Source organism: Rhinoderma darwinii, chromosome 3 (assembly GCF_050947455.1).
Source record: "Rhinoderma darwinii isolate aRhiDar2 chromosome 3, aRhiDar2.hap1, whole genome shotgun sequence".
Classification (NCBI taxonomy): Eukaryota; Metazoa; Chordata; class Amphibia; order Anura; family Rhinodermatidae; genus Rhinoderma; species Rhinoderma darwinii.
In genome coordinates, this window is record NC_134689.1 from 267,223,795 (window position 1) to 267,242,951 (window position 19,157).

Here is a 19,157-nt window from a genome sequence, read left to right on the forward strand (position 1 = left end):
GGTGTCACATTTGTCCAGTATGCATACCTTTTTTTCCCTGGAGTAAAGAGGACCAGTGGGCACAGCCAAAAACCAGTTACCCAGTACGCTGAAAAATAATAGGATTTCTCTTTTCAATAGGTTTCTTGTAGAGTTCAACAGACTAAGGCCTTATTCACATGAACATGCGCGTTTTGCGCGTTGCAGTTCCATGTGTCATCAGTGTTTGCTGCGTGGCTGTGTGATTTTCACGCATATGCCATCCTTATGACACGTGGTTTTGATGTTTAGAAAAAGAAATGAAGGAAGTGCTTTTATTTTTTCCTTCATTTCTTTATCTACTGTTGCGCGACACATGGAAGTGCATCCGTGTGCTGCGCGTGATTTTCACGCACCCATTGACTTCAATGGGTGCGTGATGCGCGAAAAACGGCCAAGTAGAGGACATGTCGTGAGTTTTACACAGCGGACACACGCTGCATTAAAATCACGGAATGTCTGAACGGCCCCATTGACTAACACGGACGTTAAAGAGACTCTGTCACCACATTATAAGTGCCCTATCTCCTACATAAGGAGATGGGCGCTGTAATGTAGGTGACAGTAATGCTTTTTATTTAAAAAAAACAATCTTTTTTCACAAAGTTAGGAGCGATTTAAGTTTATGCTAATGAGCTTTCTTAATGCCCAAGTGGGCGTACTTTTACTTTCGACCAAGTGGGCGTTGTACAGAGGAGTGCATGACGCTGACCAATCAGCATCATGCACTCCTCTCCATTCATTTACACTGCACTAGCGATATAGATATATCGCTATGTGCAGCCTCATACACAAGCCCTAACATTACTAGTGTCCTGATAATGAGTACACATGAAATCCAGCCTGGACGTCATGTGTACTCAGAATCCTGACACTTCTGACTCTTTTTTTGTGAGATTCCGGCAAGTGACACCAAATCTCGTTTAGCTCCAAGATCTCGCGATATTTCGTATCCGTTGCTGGAATCTCACAAAAAAGATTCAGAAGTGTCAGGATTCTGAGTACACATGACGTCCAGGCTGGATTTCATGTGTATTCATTATCAGGACACTTGACTCAAATAAGTCGAGTCACTTCTCCCCTTATGTAAAAACTACCCTTCCCAAAGCAGACACTGAAACAGAGTTGGATATTTATGGCCACAGCAGCCGTTTATTATTGAAATAACAATGAATTTTTAAATACCATAACTTTTGAATCCCCAAAAAGGGATTCATCATAACATTAAATAACCCACTGCGACCCTATCAGGGTCACAACATTATTAACCAACCAGAATGACAGGGGCAAGTCCTTGAAGCCACCGATACTTAATTTTGGCCATCTGCCCACCAATACCTTACCCCCAGCCGTAACCCGGCCCGGGGGCACCAATTACCTTTTGCAGATGGCCACCATATATATAACCCAGCTTTCAAAAGGGGTAACACCCTAAGAAGCCGACTAATTGGGGGTGCATCCCGTGATGCATTCCCCCCCACCACTTTTTACGACCTACTTCAAGGACTCCCCCCCGCCAAAGCGAAACAGGCCTTGACCACCTCACGCCTGCGAGCTCCTCCACACTCCCACCGCTCGCTCAATTCCATCCGTCAAAGCCAGACTCCACATATCCATCCCCACATCATTGAGGTGCACACCATCCTCTCTCCAATACCTGCCTGTCCCAGCCTCCAGATCCCAGTGGCGCACCGCAACCCCACCATTACGCGCCACGAAGCTCGACATGGCCCTGTTAGCCTTAATGCGAGCCTTGTTAATTTTTTTCCACCGAACGGGCCATCCGCCAGCTCTTCCTAGGGACCATCTCGGACCACACCGTCACCAATTTAGGATAAGTTGCCCATAAGCAGAGCAAATCATGCTTGACGTCCCGTACCAACTCCCGGAAAGGGCGTAGGCCCAAATCGTTGCCTCCCACATGCAACACCAGCACCTCCGGCGCCCTGTCAAGCAGTACAAAATTGTGAAACTCAGGCAATACCCTGTTCCATGTCATTCCCCGTATACCCATCCACCTCACGACCGCCGCGTCCCGCGGAATCCTGAGCTGTCGACCGTCCGGCCGTACATCTGCGCGAAGGGCACCCCAGTACACAAAAGAGTGTCCCATAATCCACACCATGCATGAGTCACGGCCTGCAAAACAAATGAAGAACATACACGCACCACCGCTCGCTGCCGCGCACCATTAATACTCAGGCGGAAACGCACACACCCGGAACATGCTATACATTAACATATCACAACATGTGCAAGCGAACATAAGAACGGAAACGCGCCGACTCCCAACGCCCTATCCGCCGCACGCATGCATCATCCAAACCCCATCTCACCGCCTCCGTCGCTGCCCCTATACGGAAAGAATGAGACGAGTATTGCTCCGCCTGCACCCCGCTAGCCACTAGACACTTTCTGAAAACCGAGATAAACTGATACCGCGACAGAAACGAGCCATCCGCGTGCCGCAGCAACGGCCCGTCCGAGAGATCTAAACCCCCTAAGTACTCCTTGACGCACAACACTGGACAAACCGGATTTCCCGGGACCGCCAACAAAACCACTCGACGTCCCGCCTCCCCCTGATCCGTTTTCGACCGTCGCAACACTATCTCCACCCTGTCTTCATACAAATCGACATTATCCTGCAGCAAGCCCCCCGCTTTTACCGAACTGGGAGAAACCAATTCCCCTACCTGAAAAGCTCCAAAAAAGGCTAACGCAAAAGCCAACCGGAAAAGCTTGCTCTCATACTCTGAACGACACACCTGCCACACCACCACCTCCAGCGAACACAACAATTGAAATGACACGGGACGCCTCTTATCTCTCACCACTACACCCCGTCTCAGCCCCTTCAATGCCTGGCCCACCAAGAAACGCTTCGTGATATCCACCAACCCCCGTAATTTACAACCAAAAGCAATGGCCGCCACGAAGCGATTAACCTTAGCGACCGGGCAACCCCGGGCAAACGCATCCCCCAACCAAAACAGCAAGGCCACCATCCTATCATCATCCGAGCACACATCACCCAAAGATCTCACCCACTCTTCCCATTGCCTCCATCCAGCAGCATACGACGACCACGTCGCACTGGCCAGCGAACGTTTAATCAAGGCACCTGCCACCTGGATACCAGCTCCCACAGATGACTGGGACAGTCCACCCCCGTTAACTCCGCGTCCGGGACCAGCTGACGGAAACGATCCCACTGCGAGCGAGAAAGCGCGTCAGCAATACAATTCTCTACCCCGGGAACATGCACCGCCACCACCCACGCATTTAAACTCAAACAGGCAAGCACCAACTGACGCAACAAGCGAACCACTGGAGGGGACGACGCCGAAGTATTATTTATAGCCATCACCACCCCCAGATTGTCGCAATGAAAACGCACTTTTTTGTCCCGGAACCTGTCTCCCCAAATGGTGACCGCCACCACGATGGGAAACAGTTCGAGTAGGGCCAAGTTACGCGTCAGGCCCGCCTCCACCCACGCAACCGGCCATTTTTCCGCGCACCATTGACCTTTAAAGAACGCCCCGAACCCCACCGCCCCAGACGCATCAGTGAACAATTCCAAATCGAAGCTATCCAACGCCCGGGACATCCAAAGAGAGCGCCCATTATACTGTGCCAGAAAATGGAGCCAGACCCGCAAATCTTCCCTGTGCTCCGCCGCCAGACGAATTAAATGATGGGGTTCCCCAACCCCCGCCGTCGCCGCTGCCGACCGTCGACAAAAAACCCTGCCCACCTGCATGATGCGGCAAGCAAAATTCAACTTCCCCAATAAGGACTGCAATTCACGTAGTGTAATTTTCTTAATCCGACACGCTCGTTCCACTACCAACCGCAAATCCCCCAACTTATCCTCCGGCAATCTGCACTCCATTGCTACGGAGTCGATTGTAATTCCCAAAAAACAAATGGTCGTCACTGGACCCTCAGTTTTTTCCACAGCCAAGGGTACTCCGAACTCCCTTGACACCCAATTGACCGTCTCCAATAAATTTGCGCAAACCCCCGAACGCGACGGGCCAACACACAAGAAATCGTCGAGATAGTGAATAACTGATTCCACCCCGGCGACCTCCCTGACTACCCATTCCAAAAAAGAACTAAAAACCTCAAAGTACGCGCACGACAACGAACAACCCATGGGAAGGCATCGATCAATGTAGTAACCCCCGTCCCAATAACTTCCCAACAACCGCTGGCTGTCCGGATGAACCAGCAATAAACGGAACGCCGCTTGAATATCAGTTTTTGCCATCAGAGCTCCTCTTCCGTAACCACGTACCAACGCTACCGCCGCATCAAACGACGTATAAACCACGGAACAGAGATCCGGGTCAATGCCATCATTAACCGACGCCCCTTTTGGGAAGGACAAATGCTGAATGAGCCGGAATTTGTTACCTTCTCGTTTCGGAACCACCCCTAACGGTGACACCACCAAACCCGGAACTGGGATCGTGCTAAAAGGGGCCCGCCATTCTGCCCAGATCAATCTCCTTCCGGATTTTCTCCGAGACTACCCCCGCATGCTGATATGCCGACTTAAGGTTGCGCCGCGTGAAAGGGACCTCATGCGAAGGGGGCGGAATAACGAAACCGGAACCAAAACCTAAACTAATCAACCACGCCCTCTCCTTATTGGGGTACTTACTTAGAAAGGGGGCCATCTTTATGAGCTTCACCGGAGTCTCCCCCATAACCAGACGCACCGCTGGCTCCCCCCTGTCGTTTACCCTTTTTAAAACATTTGGACGCTCCATGCGACTGCCCGCTGCAATGTGAACACACATGCTTGAATTTACACGCTGCTCCAAATTTGCACTGCCCCTCGTTGAACTGCCAACACGTCCCAAATTTGGAACCTGAGGCCTGACTACCTCCGCCGGAAGTTCCTGCTGCGTTCCCGCTCCCGGGAAAGGACTGCCCCTGCTTATAAAGTGCCGTCACTTTCAACCATAAGGCTATGTCCTTATGATCCCACCGTATATTCGGCCGCACCGCTTTCCACTGCCGAAACTGCTCATCGTAACGAAGCCAAGCCTGGCCCCCATAAACCCGATGCGCCTCCCCCACCGCATCCAAATAACAAAACAAGCCGGAACAATTATCCGGCGCCTTTTCTCCAATAACACTCGCCAAAATTGCAAAAGCCTGCATCCAATTGACGAACGTTTTTGGAATCAATATGTACCGTCTCTTTTCTTCCTCGTCCTTTTTTGTTTCATCCCGCTTCACCTTATCCAAGTTAAACTTCTCCAGCGGAAGCAGGGAAAAGATCTCCACATACTCGTCTTTCCAAATCCTTTCTTTTACCTCCTGCTTCAAATGCGCCCCTAACGGGCCCTCATAACAAATGTAAACCTCCCCGCGCGCGCGATCATCGAGACGCACCCTATCCACCTCCTTTGGCGAGTCTGTTTGAACCGCCGCCCCCACTGCAACCTCTGCCCCCGCGGTTAACCCCCCTCCGGTTTGAAGAACCGGAGCGCTTCCAACACTGCCCCCCCACACCGCGGCCGGCGCCACGCCTGACGGTTCTTGGGAAGGGAAACCGCCTAGCCGCCCCACCAACACCTTTAAACATCCCACTAACTCCGCAAAACTATCCCCCGCACCCGCCTGTAACCCCGGGACCCCCGACTCCGCCGCGACGCGACACCCTCTACACCGATACCCGACATCAATAAAGCTGGAAATGGTAATGTAGGTGTCAACTCACCAGGCTGCCCAGGGGCTGTGAACCCATCAGCCGGACCCCCATGTCCACGTGCAGAGGCCCGCCGCTCACCGTCCTCCAATGCTCCGGACTCCCTCTGGCGCTGTCCGCGTTGGCAGTGTGTGCACGGGGAATTCCGATTTCCGTCTGAGAAAAGGGGGGGTGACATCGCATCATCCAATTGGCCGAGCTCCAGTTCATGCCTCGTCCGTCCCGCTGAACCAGCTCCCAGCTGTTCCGTCCCTGGCACTCCAACCACCGACCTCATCCTGCGTCCTCTGCTCATTTCCACCTCCGCTGCCCGCTCGACGTCACCATGAGCCGACCCTCTGGCTGGCACATCACCATGCAGGGTCACCGTTGCCCTTCCGCCACGTACCGAAGAAGGAGGGGTTGTGGCCGGAAGTGAAGGCCGCGTCCTCCTCGCCGCTGCCGCCGGGCGCTGCCGCGTTTTGGGATTCCTCCCAGGACCAGACGAAAGAGCAGCGGCAGTCCGCCCTGGGGTCTGGCCTGAAGGGTCCACTGAGGGGCTCCTCTTGCGCCGGGATGTCTTCAGGACTCAGCCGTGCGGGCGGGCGCGAGCACCTCGTGCTGCGCGTCACGCCGGGAGTGCCAGCCCTGGCCTGAGTCACGGGGGAAACGGGCTCTCCTCTTCTCCTGCCCGACCCCCTGGCACGCCGGTCCTGTACCTCGGCCTGCTCCAGCAGCCCCGAGACCACCGGCATGATGGAGCACTCCCCGCTCGCTCCCGACGACTCTGCTCGCTCCTGGACCGGAGCGCCCGCTTGTCCCTGCAGCAGCGTCGCCACTCGTGCTCCGAGCCATCCAGGACCCTGAGAGGCTGCCGCGGCCTGCAGCATCTCCATCGTCTCCTCGTCAGACGCAGCAGGGATAACAGACATGCTCCTGCTTCTGTGTCCTGGCGAAGAGAGAGAAGAGCACAACAGGAAACAGGTACATCCCCTTCAAACCCCACCCCTACTTCCCCCAAGCCCTCCTACTATCCTTAACCTACTCTCATAGTCCCTCCCAACTATTTCAGTCATGGAGGCCTCCCCTTATTTTCTTTTGGTCTGCAGTACGGCCTCTTCTGTAGTAATGTTAGGGCTTGTGTATGAGGCTGCACATAGCGATATATCTATATCGCTAGTGCAGTGTAAATTAATGGAGAGGAGTGCATGATGCCGATTGGTCAGCGTCATGCACTCCTCTGTACAACGCCCACTTGGTCGAAAGTAAAAGCACGCCCACTTGGGCATTAAGAAAGCTCATTAGCATAAACTTAAATCGCTCCTAACTTTGTGAAAAAAGATAGTTTTTTTTAAATAAAAAGCATTACTGTCACCTACATTACAGCGCCCATCTCCTTATGTAGGAGATAGGGCACTTATAATGTGGTGACAGAGTCTCTTTAAACACGTCCATGTGAATAAGGCCTTCGGGACAAAGGGATTGACAAGCAGAAGTACTATTTTATCATATTAGTGTAACCCTCCAATTAAACGCAAGATAATTGGGCTAGTTAGATGAAACAAAAGTTAAGCGGCAGTAGGGGATGAAGATATCGCTGGCCCTGTAGTTAAATGCTTGCTTTACTTTTTTTTTAATTTAAATTTTTATTGAGATTTTAGATTCAAGAAAGAAAACAAAAGTATGCATATAGGGCAAAAATAACACTAACGCCAACATGGCGTTACAAAACGGCATAGCACATAATATATCATAATACAAACATTGCAATATAGAGTAACAATGATAAAAAGTAACATTTCTCCATGGCTGATAACTTGATTATAAATGAATCAAGATACATAGAGGTACAAAGTGTGAGCATCAAAATTGCTTACAAAGGCACACAACTTAATAGGAACCAAAGATAGCAGTAGAGTATGAGAATAAGAGGGACCGAAGGAACACAATCCCATCTTTTATGCAGTTGAAACAAAAGAATGTAGGTTTACAGAGAGGAGAAGTTGACAATTAGCAAAATAAATATGTCATGATGTATTTGTAGTACATCAACAGGGAGGGAGGCCCCAAATGTCACATAATCAGACCATAAAGACCATCTAGTCGAGAATTTGACAACTGAGTTAAGTCTGACTGTCACCAACTTTTCCATCGTATGATCGAATTTTATATTACGTTTATCAGTTCCGCTATTGTGAGAGGGACAGGGGACTTCCAAGACTTAGCAAGCATCATTCTTGCGGCTAGAATGATGCTTGCTTTACTTTATATCTTGGGTCTCTAAAATAAGTAATTGCTTTTCTCACAAGAAATAAAGGTGTTTTATTTATTTACAAATATGTTTTATTACACACTAGAATTTATACCTTAAGGGACCAGTGCTTTAAATGTACTGCCCATTCACTTAACATTTAGCTGGCAAATACATTTACTATTCAATGTTTAAACACATGGTGAGAAACCGGCAAACAACACACAAAATACAAGATTAAAAAGGTCAAAAAGTCTCTTGACGGAAAGAATAATAATGGGATCTCAGGAGGAAATTCACACTTCCTTGCACTGCTTGTCTGGCACATAGTACAGCTATAGATTGGTGGCCAGAAAACCAAGTTGCAAGGGAAACGGTGCAGTCATTCATTGCTCCTCAATGAATGGGCCTTTTATGAGTTTCGCTGAAGAGGAACTAGCTAGAGTGGGTAGCAAGAGGGAAGTAATAAAAGGTTCTGCTATGGCATATAAATGCCACCTTCTCAGAAGAGGCACCTGGCCACAGCGAAAAGCAAATTGTTAGTGAATAGAACTTGGGAAAAACAAATAAATTTAGTGTTTAGATAGTTCTCCCAGTTGCTAGAGGTATAAGGGGGATGTAGAAGTCAGGTTACTTATCCTTTCTAAAAGCTATTTGGAGGTCATATGTGTGCAATATAAAGCAGGTTAATGCATACAATTAAAAATTATTATTTTATTCAATTTAATGTAATGGAAGCTCATAGCATGATGTGCAATGCTTTTTCTATTTTACATGGTATAAAGGGTTAATCTTTAAGATGGTAATATCACAGAAAACCATCCATGTTAACTAATGTCAAATATTAAGGACTAGCTGTTTCACAATGACTTTATACTGCACTGGTAACCTTTCAAGCAGTGACACGAAGGCTCTATTCACACAACAGGGTCCGAGTGTCGGCCGATAAAAACGACCGTTTTGCATCAGTTTTTCCCTGTCCGTTTTAAAAACGGATGAATTTAATTTGTGTATTTTTTGCCACACATTTCCCTATGTAGATAATGCCACACACTGCCCTCTGTAGATACTGCCACAGCCCCCCTGTAGGTAGTGCCACACAGCCCCCCTTGTAAGTAGTGCCACACAGCCCCCCTGTAAGTAGTGCCCCACAGCCCACTGTAGGTAATGCCCCACAGACCCCAGTAGGTAATGCCACACAGCCCCCTGTAGGCAATGCCACACAGCCCCCTGTAGGTAGTTCTACACAGCACCCCCCCATAGATGGCACCCCCCTACCTTTTTTGTAGATAGCGCCACCGTTCCAGGAGAAGTCCCTGACTTCACTGTCCATAAATGGATAGTGAAGTCAGGGACTTCTCCTGAAGTGGAAACACCGGCCACAATGCCGGGGATTCCGCCTCCGAAGTCCCTGACGTCACTGTGTCTATATAGGAAAAGTGAAGTCAGGGACTTCTCCTGGAGCGGTAAAACACCAGCCACAGTGCCAGGGATTCCGCAGTGAAGTCGGGGACTTCTCCTGGAGCGGAAACACCGGCTGCAGCGCCGGGTATTCCGCTTCAGATGTCCCTGACGTCACTGTGTCCATACATGGACACAGTGAAGTCAGGGACTTCTCCTGGAGCAAAATCCCAAATCCCCGGCCACAGCTTTGCCGAAGCTGTGGCCGGGGATTGGGGATTCCGCTCCTACAGGGAGCAAAATAATACCCTTCTCCTCCTCACATGCACTTCACACTGTGAGGAGGAGGATTGAGCGAGTGACGGAAGGCATGGCCGTCACTCAGAACACATTCCAGTGATGGCCGTGTATTACCCGGTCCCATAGACTTCTATGGGAGCCGGGCGGCCGGGAGATCGGCCGAAAATAGGGCATGTTCCATTTTTTGACGGCCGGGTTTCCCCGGCTAGAGTGTGGGCAACGTTCTGGCTGGGTATTCCGCTGCTGGAGAAGCCCCTGATGTCACTGTCCATGTATGACAGTAATTTTAGGGTCTTTGAGATGCTGGAATCCCTGGCCAGAGCATCAGTAATGCTCTGGCCAGGGATTCCGCTCCTGGAGGAGCCCTGATGTCACTGTCCATGTATGGAAAGTGAAGTTATGGGTTCCCTCTAGGCGCGGAATCCCCGGCCAGAGCATCGGCATTGCTCTGGCCAGAGATTCCGCTCCAGGAGTAGCCCCTGACGTCACTGTCCATATATATATGGATAGTGACGCCAGGGGTTTCTCCAGAAGGGCACTACCCCAGACAGAGCCTCGGCAACTCTCTTGCCGGTGATTTTGCTCCAGGATGAGCCACCGATGTCACTACATAGATGTCAGGGGCTTCCTCTAGGGGCGGAATCCCCAGCCAGAGCATCGGCAATGCTCTGGCCGGGGATTCAACTCCTTGACAGGGGTTCCCTCTGGGAGCGGAATCCCCGGCCAGAGCGTGGGCAACGCTCTGGCCGGGGGATTCCGCTCTTGGAGGGAGTCCCTGACGTCACTAGCTGTATACAGACAGTGATGTCAGGGGCTGCTTCAGGAGTGAAATCCCCGGCCAGAGCATCAGCAACGCTATATGGACAGTGATGGGCTTTTACAAGACAGGAGTCCCCGGCCAGAGAGCTTGCGTTGCTCTGGCAGGGGACTTGATATTTAAAAGCTTGACATCACTGTCCATATATAGACAGTGACGTCAAGGGCTTCCCCAGGTTGAGCATTTAAAGTAGCGCTGTGCCCGGGGAGTCTTCCTGAGGATGCAGATACAGTTGACACTGGGACATACCACCAACCGCCCGGGGCAGCGGGACCCCGCCCGGAATCCGGGACTGTCCCGCTGAGTCGGGACAGTTGGGAGGTATGACTACAGCACTAGCAGACCTAGTGGCTGATATTATGGCACACTGGATGCTATAGAGACCTCCTTGCAGACTAGAAACCCATAGTGGACATCAATGTTCAAAGCCTTCCTAGTCTGGTTACTGTTGGCTGATATGAAGTTCCCTACGCACCAGGACAAACCACTGGTTGAAAGGACATGCACATATACAGTTACATTCCTTTAATGCTGCATTAATGGAACCTGGTGGGTGCTGGATTATCAAACATTCTGGATTATTGTAAGGTCATAGATATACAGTTTACTTTTAAGGGCAGAGAATCTCAAGGAAGGCGGTTAAAAAAATAATCTGCTAATGCAAAATATTCTGTCATTCCAGTGTTTTCCAGTAAAGGTTCTCATAAAGTTTTGTTCTGCTCAATCTTTTCGTTATGTAAAAATTCAAGTTTGTCATGCAGATCAGTCCTGCATTATCAGATTTTTTTTCTTACAGGATGCTGTATTAAAGGAATTTCACTGTTTTGCTATAACATACTGTGTAACTGTTCAGCAAAATGACTTATGATTTCTGCTAAAATTAACACAAGGAAGGAGTTTTTTTCTAAAAATGTATTTACATTTTCTGAATAATTAAATTAATAAATACATTTCTATTTTAAGTATAATAAATAACTGTATTATAATGTACATTTTAATATTTTTCTCTTTCAGAATGTCACAGAACATGTGCCAAATGTTCTGGCCCTCAGCCAACAGACTGTACACAGTGCCAAAGCCAACTAACACTGGACCAGGACAGTGAAATGTGTGGGGTACAAGGCGATGCAAAATGCCCTCCACAGACATTCCTAGAAGACGATTTATTCACATGCAGTACTTGTGATAAGACGTGCGAATCATGTGATGGTCCCACTGCGGAGAACTGTCTAACCTGTTCTGTACCTTTCTACCTATATAGTAAGTAGCAGATATCTATTGTAATATAGAGTTAGGTTCATTTTTCAGCAAACCTTCATACTGTGTGGCAATGATTGCATGTGTTTAGGAAATATTCTTATACTATTAAGCGCCTTTAAACTTGACTTTAATAATTCTGATACTTTACATTACTTATCTCGCACTGGCCTTAATTTACCATATGTTTGATAGCCACTTACATCCGCAACTGTACTTTCAGCTCTAAAGGATTTTAAACTATAATTTCCCAGCATTCCTTGAAGTGGTTGGACAGGATTAGAAAAACATGGCCACACCTGTCCCTGGGTTGTTTCTGGTATTGCAGCTTGGCTCCATTGTACCGAATAGGGCTGAGCTGCAATACTACACACAACCTGTCAGGTGTACCACTGTTTTTGGAAGTAAACAGCGATGTTTCCCTAATCATGGATGACCCCTTTAAGGACACATTCAGACATGGTGGATTTGCTTCAGAATTCCACTGTGGAAAGATTGCAGTCGAAATCCGCAGCAGATTTTTTTCCCTTTGGTAGATTTAGCCTTTTAGTTAACTTAGTGCAGACGTTGCAGAAAACAAGTGTGCAGAAAATAGCTTGCGGTGCAGAATTTCAATTCCGTAGTCTGCAGCGGAGGAGCAGCGGATTTTCACTGCAGATTTCAGCCTTTGCAATGCCTGGACGACTGCTCATATATGCTAATTTTGCTGCCGATTCGTTGTGTATTTGTAGCAAATATGCAGCAAAATCCAGTGTGGAAAATTTCCACTATGTCTGAACCTATTTTGGCATTTCGGTACTGTATATTTTTGTTTTTGTATCGTCATATTCCAATAGCCTTAACTTTTATTATTCTTTCAACGTAATTATATGAGAGCCTGTTTTTTGCGAGATGAGTTGTAATTTTTAATGGCACTATTTGGCTTTATTTACACAAACGTGTTAAACGTCCGTGTGACGGCCGTTGAAACAACAGCTGTCATACGGACCTATATAATTCAACGGACCGTGTGAAGGGTCAGTGAGAAAATAGGACATGTCCTGGTTTTTCACGCTTCACGCATCCCTCCATAGACTCTAGTCTATGGGGGATGCGTTATATCGCATCCCGCAGCGCAGAGCACGGATGCCCGTCGGACGTGAAAAACTTCAGTTTTTCACATCCGAGATGCGCAATGCCCAAGTGAATCTAGCCTTAGTTGTAGTTTTTGGTATATATAACTTATTAATAAAATTTTTAACTTTTTTTTTTGGGGGGGGGGGGGCACTTACTGTCCAAGGTCGGTTTATAGTCTAAGGACTATTTTTTATTATTTACATTTAAGTCACTATTAAAATAGAACGTTCCTCAAATTTAAGAGAGTTAATACGAGCTCCCATGTGTTCGAATTTTTAATTAATTCAACTTAAAAACAAGGGGCTATGGCAAAAATGTGTTCTTAGGTGGGGGCTTTAGAAAGTGGAAAGATATTTTTCCAGAGTTGTCAGAAGCAGATTGGATACAGGGTGACGGGTTAGGGATTTTATATGCGGTTTCTTTTTTTATATTTTGGTATACTGTATTATATTACTGTATTATACAGGGTGGGCCATTAATATGGATACAGATAAATAAAATGGGAATGGTTGGTGATATTAACTTCCTGTTTGTGGCACATTAGTATATGGGAGGGGGGAAACTTTTCAAACTTGGTGTTGACCATGGCGGCCATTTTGAAGTCGGCCATTTTGTATCCAACTTTAGTTTTTTCAATGGGAAGAGGGTCATGTGACACATCAAACTTATCGAGAATTTCACAAGAAAAACAATGGTGTGCTTGGTTTTAACGTTACTTTATTCTTTCATGAGTTATTTACAAGTTATGGGGGACATTATGGTTGTCAGGTCCGAGCATTCCTAGATGAACAGTTTCCTGGAAAGTGGATTGGTCGTCGTGGGCCAGTTGAATGGCCCCCTAGATCTCCCGATCTGACCCCCTTAGACTTTTATCTTTGGGGTCATCTGAAGGCAATTGTCTATGCTGTGAAGATACGAGATGTGCAGCAACTGAAACTACAGATACTGGAAGCCTGTGCTAGCATTTCTTCTGCGGTGTTGCTATCAGTGTGTGAAGAGTGGGAGAAGAGGGTTGCATTGACAATCCAACACAATGGGCAGCACTTTGAACACATTTTATAAGTGGTCAGAAACTTGTAAATAACTCATGAAAGAATAAAGTAACGTTAAAACCAAGCACACCATTGTTTTTCTTGTGAAATTCTCGATAAGTTTGATGTGTCACATGACCCTCTTCCCATTGACTTTCAAGTTGCAAGATTTGCCAGGCTTATCCTGCTCTTTGGCCTCCACTTCCTTGGTTATGCTCGCCAAAATGTTTTTGTTTTTCTTCAAGAGATCTTTATACAGTTTTGTATATCTCACCAATCTGCGATGCTCACTGTTGCCCAGACATTGCTGCCCTAATAGGAAAGCACTAAAGGAAACATTTTTGCCCTTGTGTTTTTCTTTTGGCCTAGTTTAGCATCTACTACACTTAAATTGATTTTAATGTGTACTACACTGAAATTAAATATAACATACATATAATATACATACAAGTCAGTTATCTATCAAATATAACTCTGCATGTTTTCATTGCAGAAAACACTTGTGTTAAGCAATGTCCCAGTGGGACATACAATACAAGTGAAGAAGCAGATGGGATGAAACTGGGCTTCTGTTCAGCTTGCCACCAGGTATGCACAACATGTCACGGAGGATCAGCTAAAGACTGTGATATTTGTGCTGCTGGCTACTACAAACTACTTCACCTCTGTATTCTACATTGCCCCCCTGGGTAAGTACATTGATGTGCTGCCATGCTCTAGCAGCTCATGTGTATTGTCATCATCCTAATTACTATGTACATTCAGTTTACATAATATGACATGTTGTCATCAGTTTATTCTAAATTGTGTAAAGTTAGATAGTTGCATATTGTAAATTTAATGGCTGGTCTAAGTATGTGTGTTTATTTCCTAAATGGACTTTTTTTTTATTTTTTTTATACAACTCTAAACCATTACAAACATTAAGTTAGCATCCAAAAGGTACAATACATAATTATGAAGAGAACAGTGACTACAGGGGTGACCACATTTTATCATATCGGAAGAGGAAAAGATCAATGATGACCCTTTTTTGTAACATAGTACTGGAGGGGGAGGATATCTGCTATGGAGAATTTTCTAAACTGTTTCCAAGGTTGCCAAATCTTTAAGAATGTGGACCTGGTTTGTGACTCCCAATGGGACAGCTCCTCAAAATGAAAGATATTTAAATATGGCATCAGGTGATACAACTAGAGGGGGGGGGGGGTAAAGCAAGCTCTGGCGAAGGGGGAATGTTGCTATTATATATAGCCTGAAGATATCCGGACACCAATGATTATTATTTTCACACGGCCACCAAATATGATAAAAGGTTCCCTTTACCCTTAAACATCTCCAGCAGGTATCCAAACCTACAGCAGTGTACATTGCCGTTTTGTCTGGGGTTTTGTAGCACCTCAACAGTATTTTGTAACTGTTTTCTTGGATATGGACACAGCGGAAAATCTTGTGAGGGGCTCTATAAATTTGAGCAAGCTCACAAGGAGTGCAAGTTTTCCCTAAGTCATTCTCTCATAGACGGATGAAATATGGAGAGATTGATGCCTTAGATGTAGAGGGTTTCTTTATAAATCAAAGAGATAGTTTTACTTGGGTGGGAGGCACTAGAGAATAACTTCTCCAACCACATTAGAGGTCTATGAACTGTGGAATTCTTACAAAGCAAAAGCAAAGAAGTCCTTTGAAATTATAATAATGGAAAGTGACCAAAAGAGTCCAGTTTTACCTCCATACCGATAATGTAGCTGCAGTGACAGAGTTGGAAATTGTCATTCCAGTGATATCATCTGAAGTATTAAGAAGCAGGACTCTTTTAAGTGGCAAAGCAGTGAGATAGTTTTCAATATCAACCCAAGGTTTATGCATAGGGACACTGGCCTAGTCAACAATAGCGGTAAATGGAAACAAATAATAATGCTAAAACTTTGGGGAAAATATGTGGAATTGGGTTAACAACTGGCTCAGTGATAGAAAATAGAGGGTGGTTATTAATCGTACATCCTCATAGTGGGTCGCAGTTACCAGTGGGGTTCCACAGGGGTCAGTATTGGGCCCTTTTCTTTTTAGGATACAGTCACACAAGCAAAACATGAAAAACGCGCGTGAATCTGGTCTGTGTGTGTTGTGTTATGCATCAGTGTGCTTTACGAGTGACAAGCGTTTTTCACGCACCCGCAAAGCAAATCTTTTATTTTTTCAAATGAATTGATGCGCAAATCACACACCGCACACGGATGTGTATCCATGTGCGGTGCATGGTTTTCACGCACCCATTGACTTCAATGGGCACATAGGTGTGTGAAAACGCAGCAATATAGGACATGCAGTGAGTTTCACGCAGCGGCGACACTCGCTGCATAAAAACTCACGCATGTGTGAAAGGCTCCATTGAAATCAATGGGTCCGTGTGCTGTGCGTGATTTCGATGCACAGCACACGGACATTATTCACGCACGTGTGAATGGGCCATTAATATGTTTATAAATTACCTTGTAGAGGGATTACAGGGCATAATTTGAGTATTTGAATATGATACTAAGCTCTGTAAAGTAATCAACACAGAGGAGGATCATGTAATACTACAGAGGGATTTGGGGAAGCTGGAGGTTTGGGCAGAGAAATGGCAAATTAACTTTAATGAGGAAACAAATTTTACAATTATGCATTAAATGGTAAAACAATGGGTAAAATTGCTACTGAAATAGACTTGGGAATATTGGTGGACAGTAAATTTACCTTTAGCAACCAGTGCCAGGCAGCTGCTGCCAATGCAAATAAAATTACGGGATGCATCAATAGAGGCATAGATGCTCATGTCAAGCACATAGTTTTGCCTCTATACAAATCACTAGTCAGACCACACAGACCATTGTGTGCAATTTTGGGCACATGGCTAAACTAGAACGGGTGCAAAGAAGGGTGCCCAAGGTAATTAAGGGAATGGGTGGATTGCAGTACCAAGCAAGGGTATCAAACGAGGTTATCCAGTTTAGAAAAAAAACGGCTTAGGGCCGATCTAATTACAATGCACAACTATATAAATGGACAGTACAGAGATCTTTCTAATGATCTTTTTTACACCTAGGCCTGTAACAAGGACAAGGGGCATCCTCTACATCTAGAGGAAAAAAGGTTTCACTATCATCAGAGACGGGGATTCTTTACTGTGAGAGCAGTGAGAATATAGAACGCGCTGCCACAGGATGTTGTGGTGGTTAATTCTTTGAACAAGTTCAAAAAGAGCCTTGATGCCTTTCTTGAAAAATTTAATATTACAAGTTATAAGTACTAGATTCTCGAGATGGGATGTTGATCCAGGGATTTATTCTGATTGCCTGGTTAGGTAGGAGTTTTTCCCCTAATGAGGCAATTGCCATTAACGTCATGGGTGTTTTGCCTTCCTCTGGATTAACACGTTAGGATTATAGGTTGGACTTGATGGACCTGTGTCTTTTTTCAACCTTATCAGCTTTGTAACTATGTAACTATGGATCACTCTATAGTACATTTCAGTATCAGGCAATCCAATACAGCCAAGAGCCTAAGGACACAACAATATAAGTTTGAAGATACGTGCCTTTTTGTTTTGCCAAATAAATGTAGAGAACTGCCTACAAATGGAAGTGAAGAAAGTTTTTGGGAGGGGAATAAGCAATGCCTGAAAAATGTATGTAAGTTTAGGCAAAGCTATGAACATTGCATAATTTTTACTGCCGGACCAGAACAGATGTGGTAAATGACGCCGTCCTAATAACGTATTAATCAAATAAAGCAGCAAGGATTAATTTAAAGAGGCTCTGTCACCACATTATAAGTGGCCTATCTTGTACATAATGTGATAGGTGCTGTAATGTAGATCACAGCAGTGTTTTTTTATTTAGAAAAACGATCTATTTTCACCAAGTTATGACCTATTTTAGCTTTATGCTAATGACTTTCTTAATGCCCAACTGGGTGTGTTTTTACTTTTGACCAAGTGGGCGTTGTGGAGAGAAGTGTATGACGCTGACCAATCAGCATCATACACTTCTCTCCATTCATGTAATCAGCACATAGTGATCCTGCGTTGTTCACTATGTGCCATCACATACTCACCTCCAGCCAGGACGTGATGTCTATTTACAATCCCGACACTTCGGTAACGTTTGTGTGGGATTTACAGCACAGCAAGCGTAATCTCGCGAGATCTCGCTGTGAATGACAGTTTACAGCTAGATTACACTTGCTTTGCTGTAAGTCACACACAAACGTTACCGACGTGTCGGGATTGTGAATAGACATCCTGTCCTGGTTGGACGCAATGTCTATTTACTGTCAAGACACTCCAGTAACGTTAATGTGTGAGTATGTGACTGCTCATAGTGAACAATGCAGGATCACTATGTGTAGAGTAAATGAATGGAGAGAAGTGCATGACGCTGATTGGTCAGCGTCATACACTTCTCTCCACAACACCCACTTGGTCAAAAGTCAAAACACGCCCAGTTGTCTATTAAGAAAGTCATTAGCATAAAGCTAAAATAGGTCATAACTTGGTCAAAATTGATCATTTTCTAAATAAAAAACACTGTTGTAATCTACATTACAGCGCCGATCACATTATGTACAAGATAGGCCACTTATAATGTGGTGAGAGAGCCTCTTTAAGGAAAACAGGTCCCTAAAATTGCTGCTTATTTTACTGCCAAGGTAAATTATATGTAGCACCAAAGCAAAGCCTTGTTCAAAGACAGGATTTACGAGAAGGAGTGAGGCTAAAGCATAATACGTGTGACTTATTAGTTTAAATTCTAAAATTTGATAACAACCTGAAAGAATCTAAAATCTCCTGATTGTGGAGAAGGGCTGTTTTAGGATCAGTGATTAGCACCAATAGGTCACCTTCATATGCTGCAAGTTTGAGTTCTCTAGCCTCTACAGAAACACTTCTAATCTGTGAGTTTTGTCTTAGGCTATGTTCACACAGAGTATTTTGCAGGAGGAATATCTGCCTCAAAATTCCATTTGGAAGTTTGAGGCAGATTTTCCTCTCCCTGCATGCCGATTATCGCAGAGTTTTTCGCCCGCGGCCATTGAGCGCCGCGGGCATAAAACACAGCGAAATACGCTTTCTCTGCCTCCCATTGAAGTCAATGGGAGGTCAGAGGCGGAAACGCCAGAAGATAGGGCATGTCGCTTCTTTTTCCCGCGAGGCAGTTTTACTGCTCGCGGGAAAAAGACGCCAACGCCTCCCCGTGTGAACATAGCCTAAGT

At 45.9% G+C, this 19,157-nt stretch overlaps 1 protein-coding gene across 1 annotated transcript in view; it reads left to right on the forward strand.

Moving 5' to 3' along the window:
* The window catches only part of LOC142750440 (uncharacterized), a 68,352-nt gene extending 52,922 nt beyond the window's left edge, over positions 1 to 15,430 (forward strand). Inside the window, exons 5-7 of the mRNA XM_075859440.1 lie at positions 11,512 to 11,757; positions 14,395 to 14,590; positions 15,343 to 15,430. Of these exons, the coding sequence (XP_075715555.1) occupies positions 11,512 to 11,757; positions 14,395 to 14,590; positions 15,343 to 15,430 (530 nt within the window). The remainder of the gene's footprint in view (positions 1 to 11,511; positions 11,758 to 14,394; positions 14,591 to 15,342) is intronic.
* Positions 15,431 to 19,157: the final 3,727 nt, after the last annotated feature.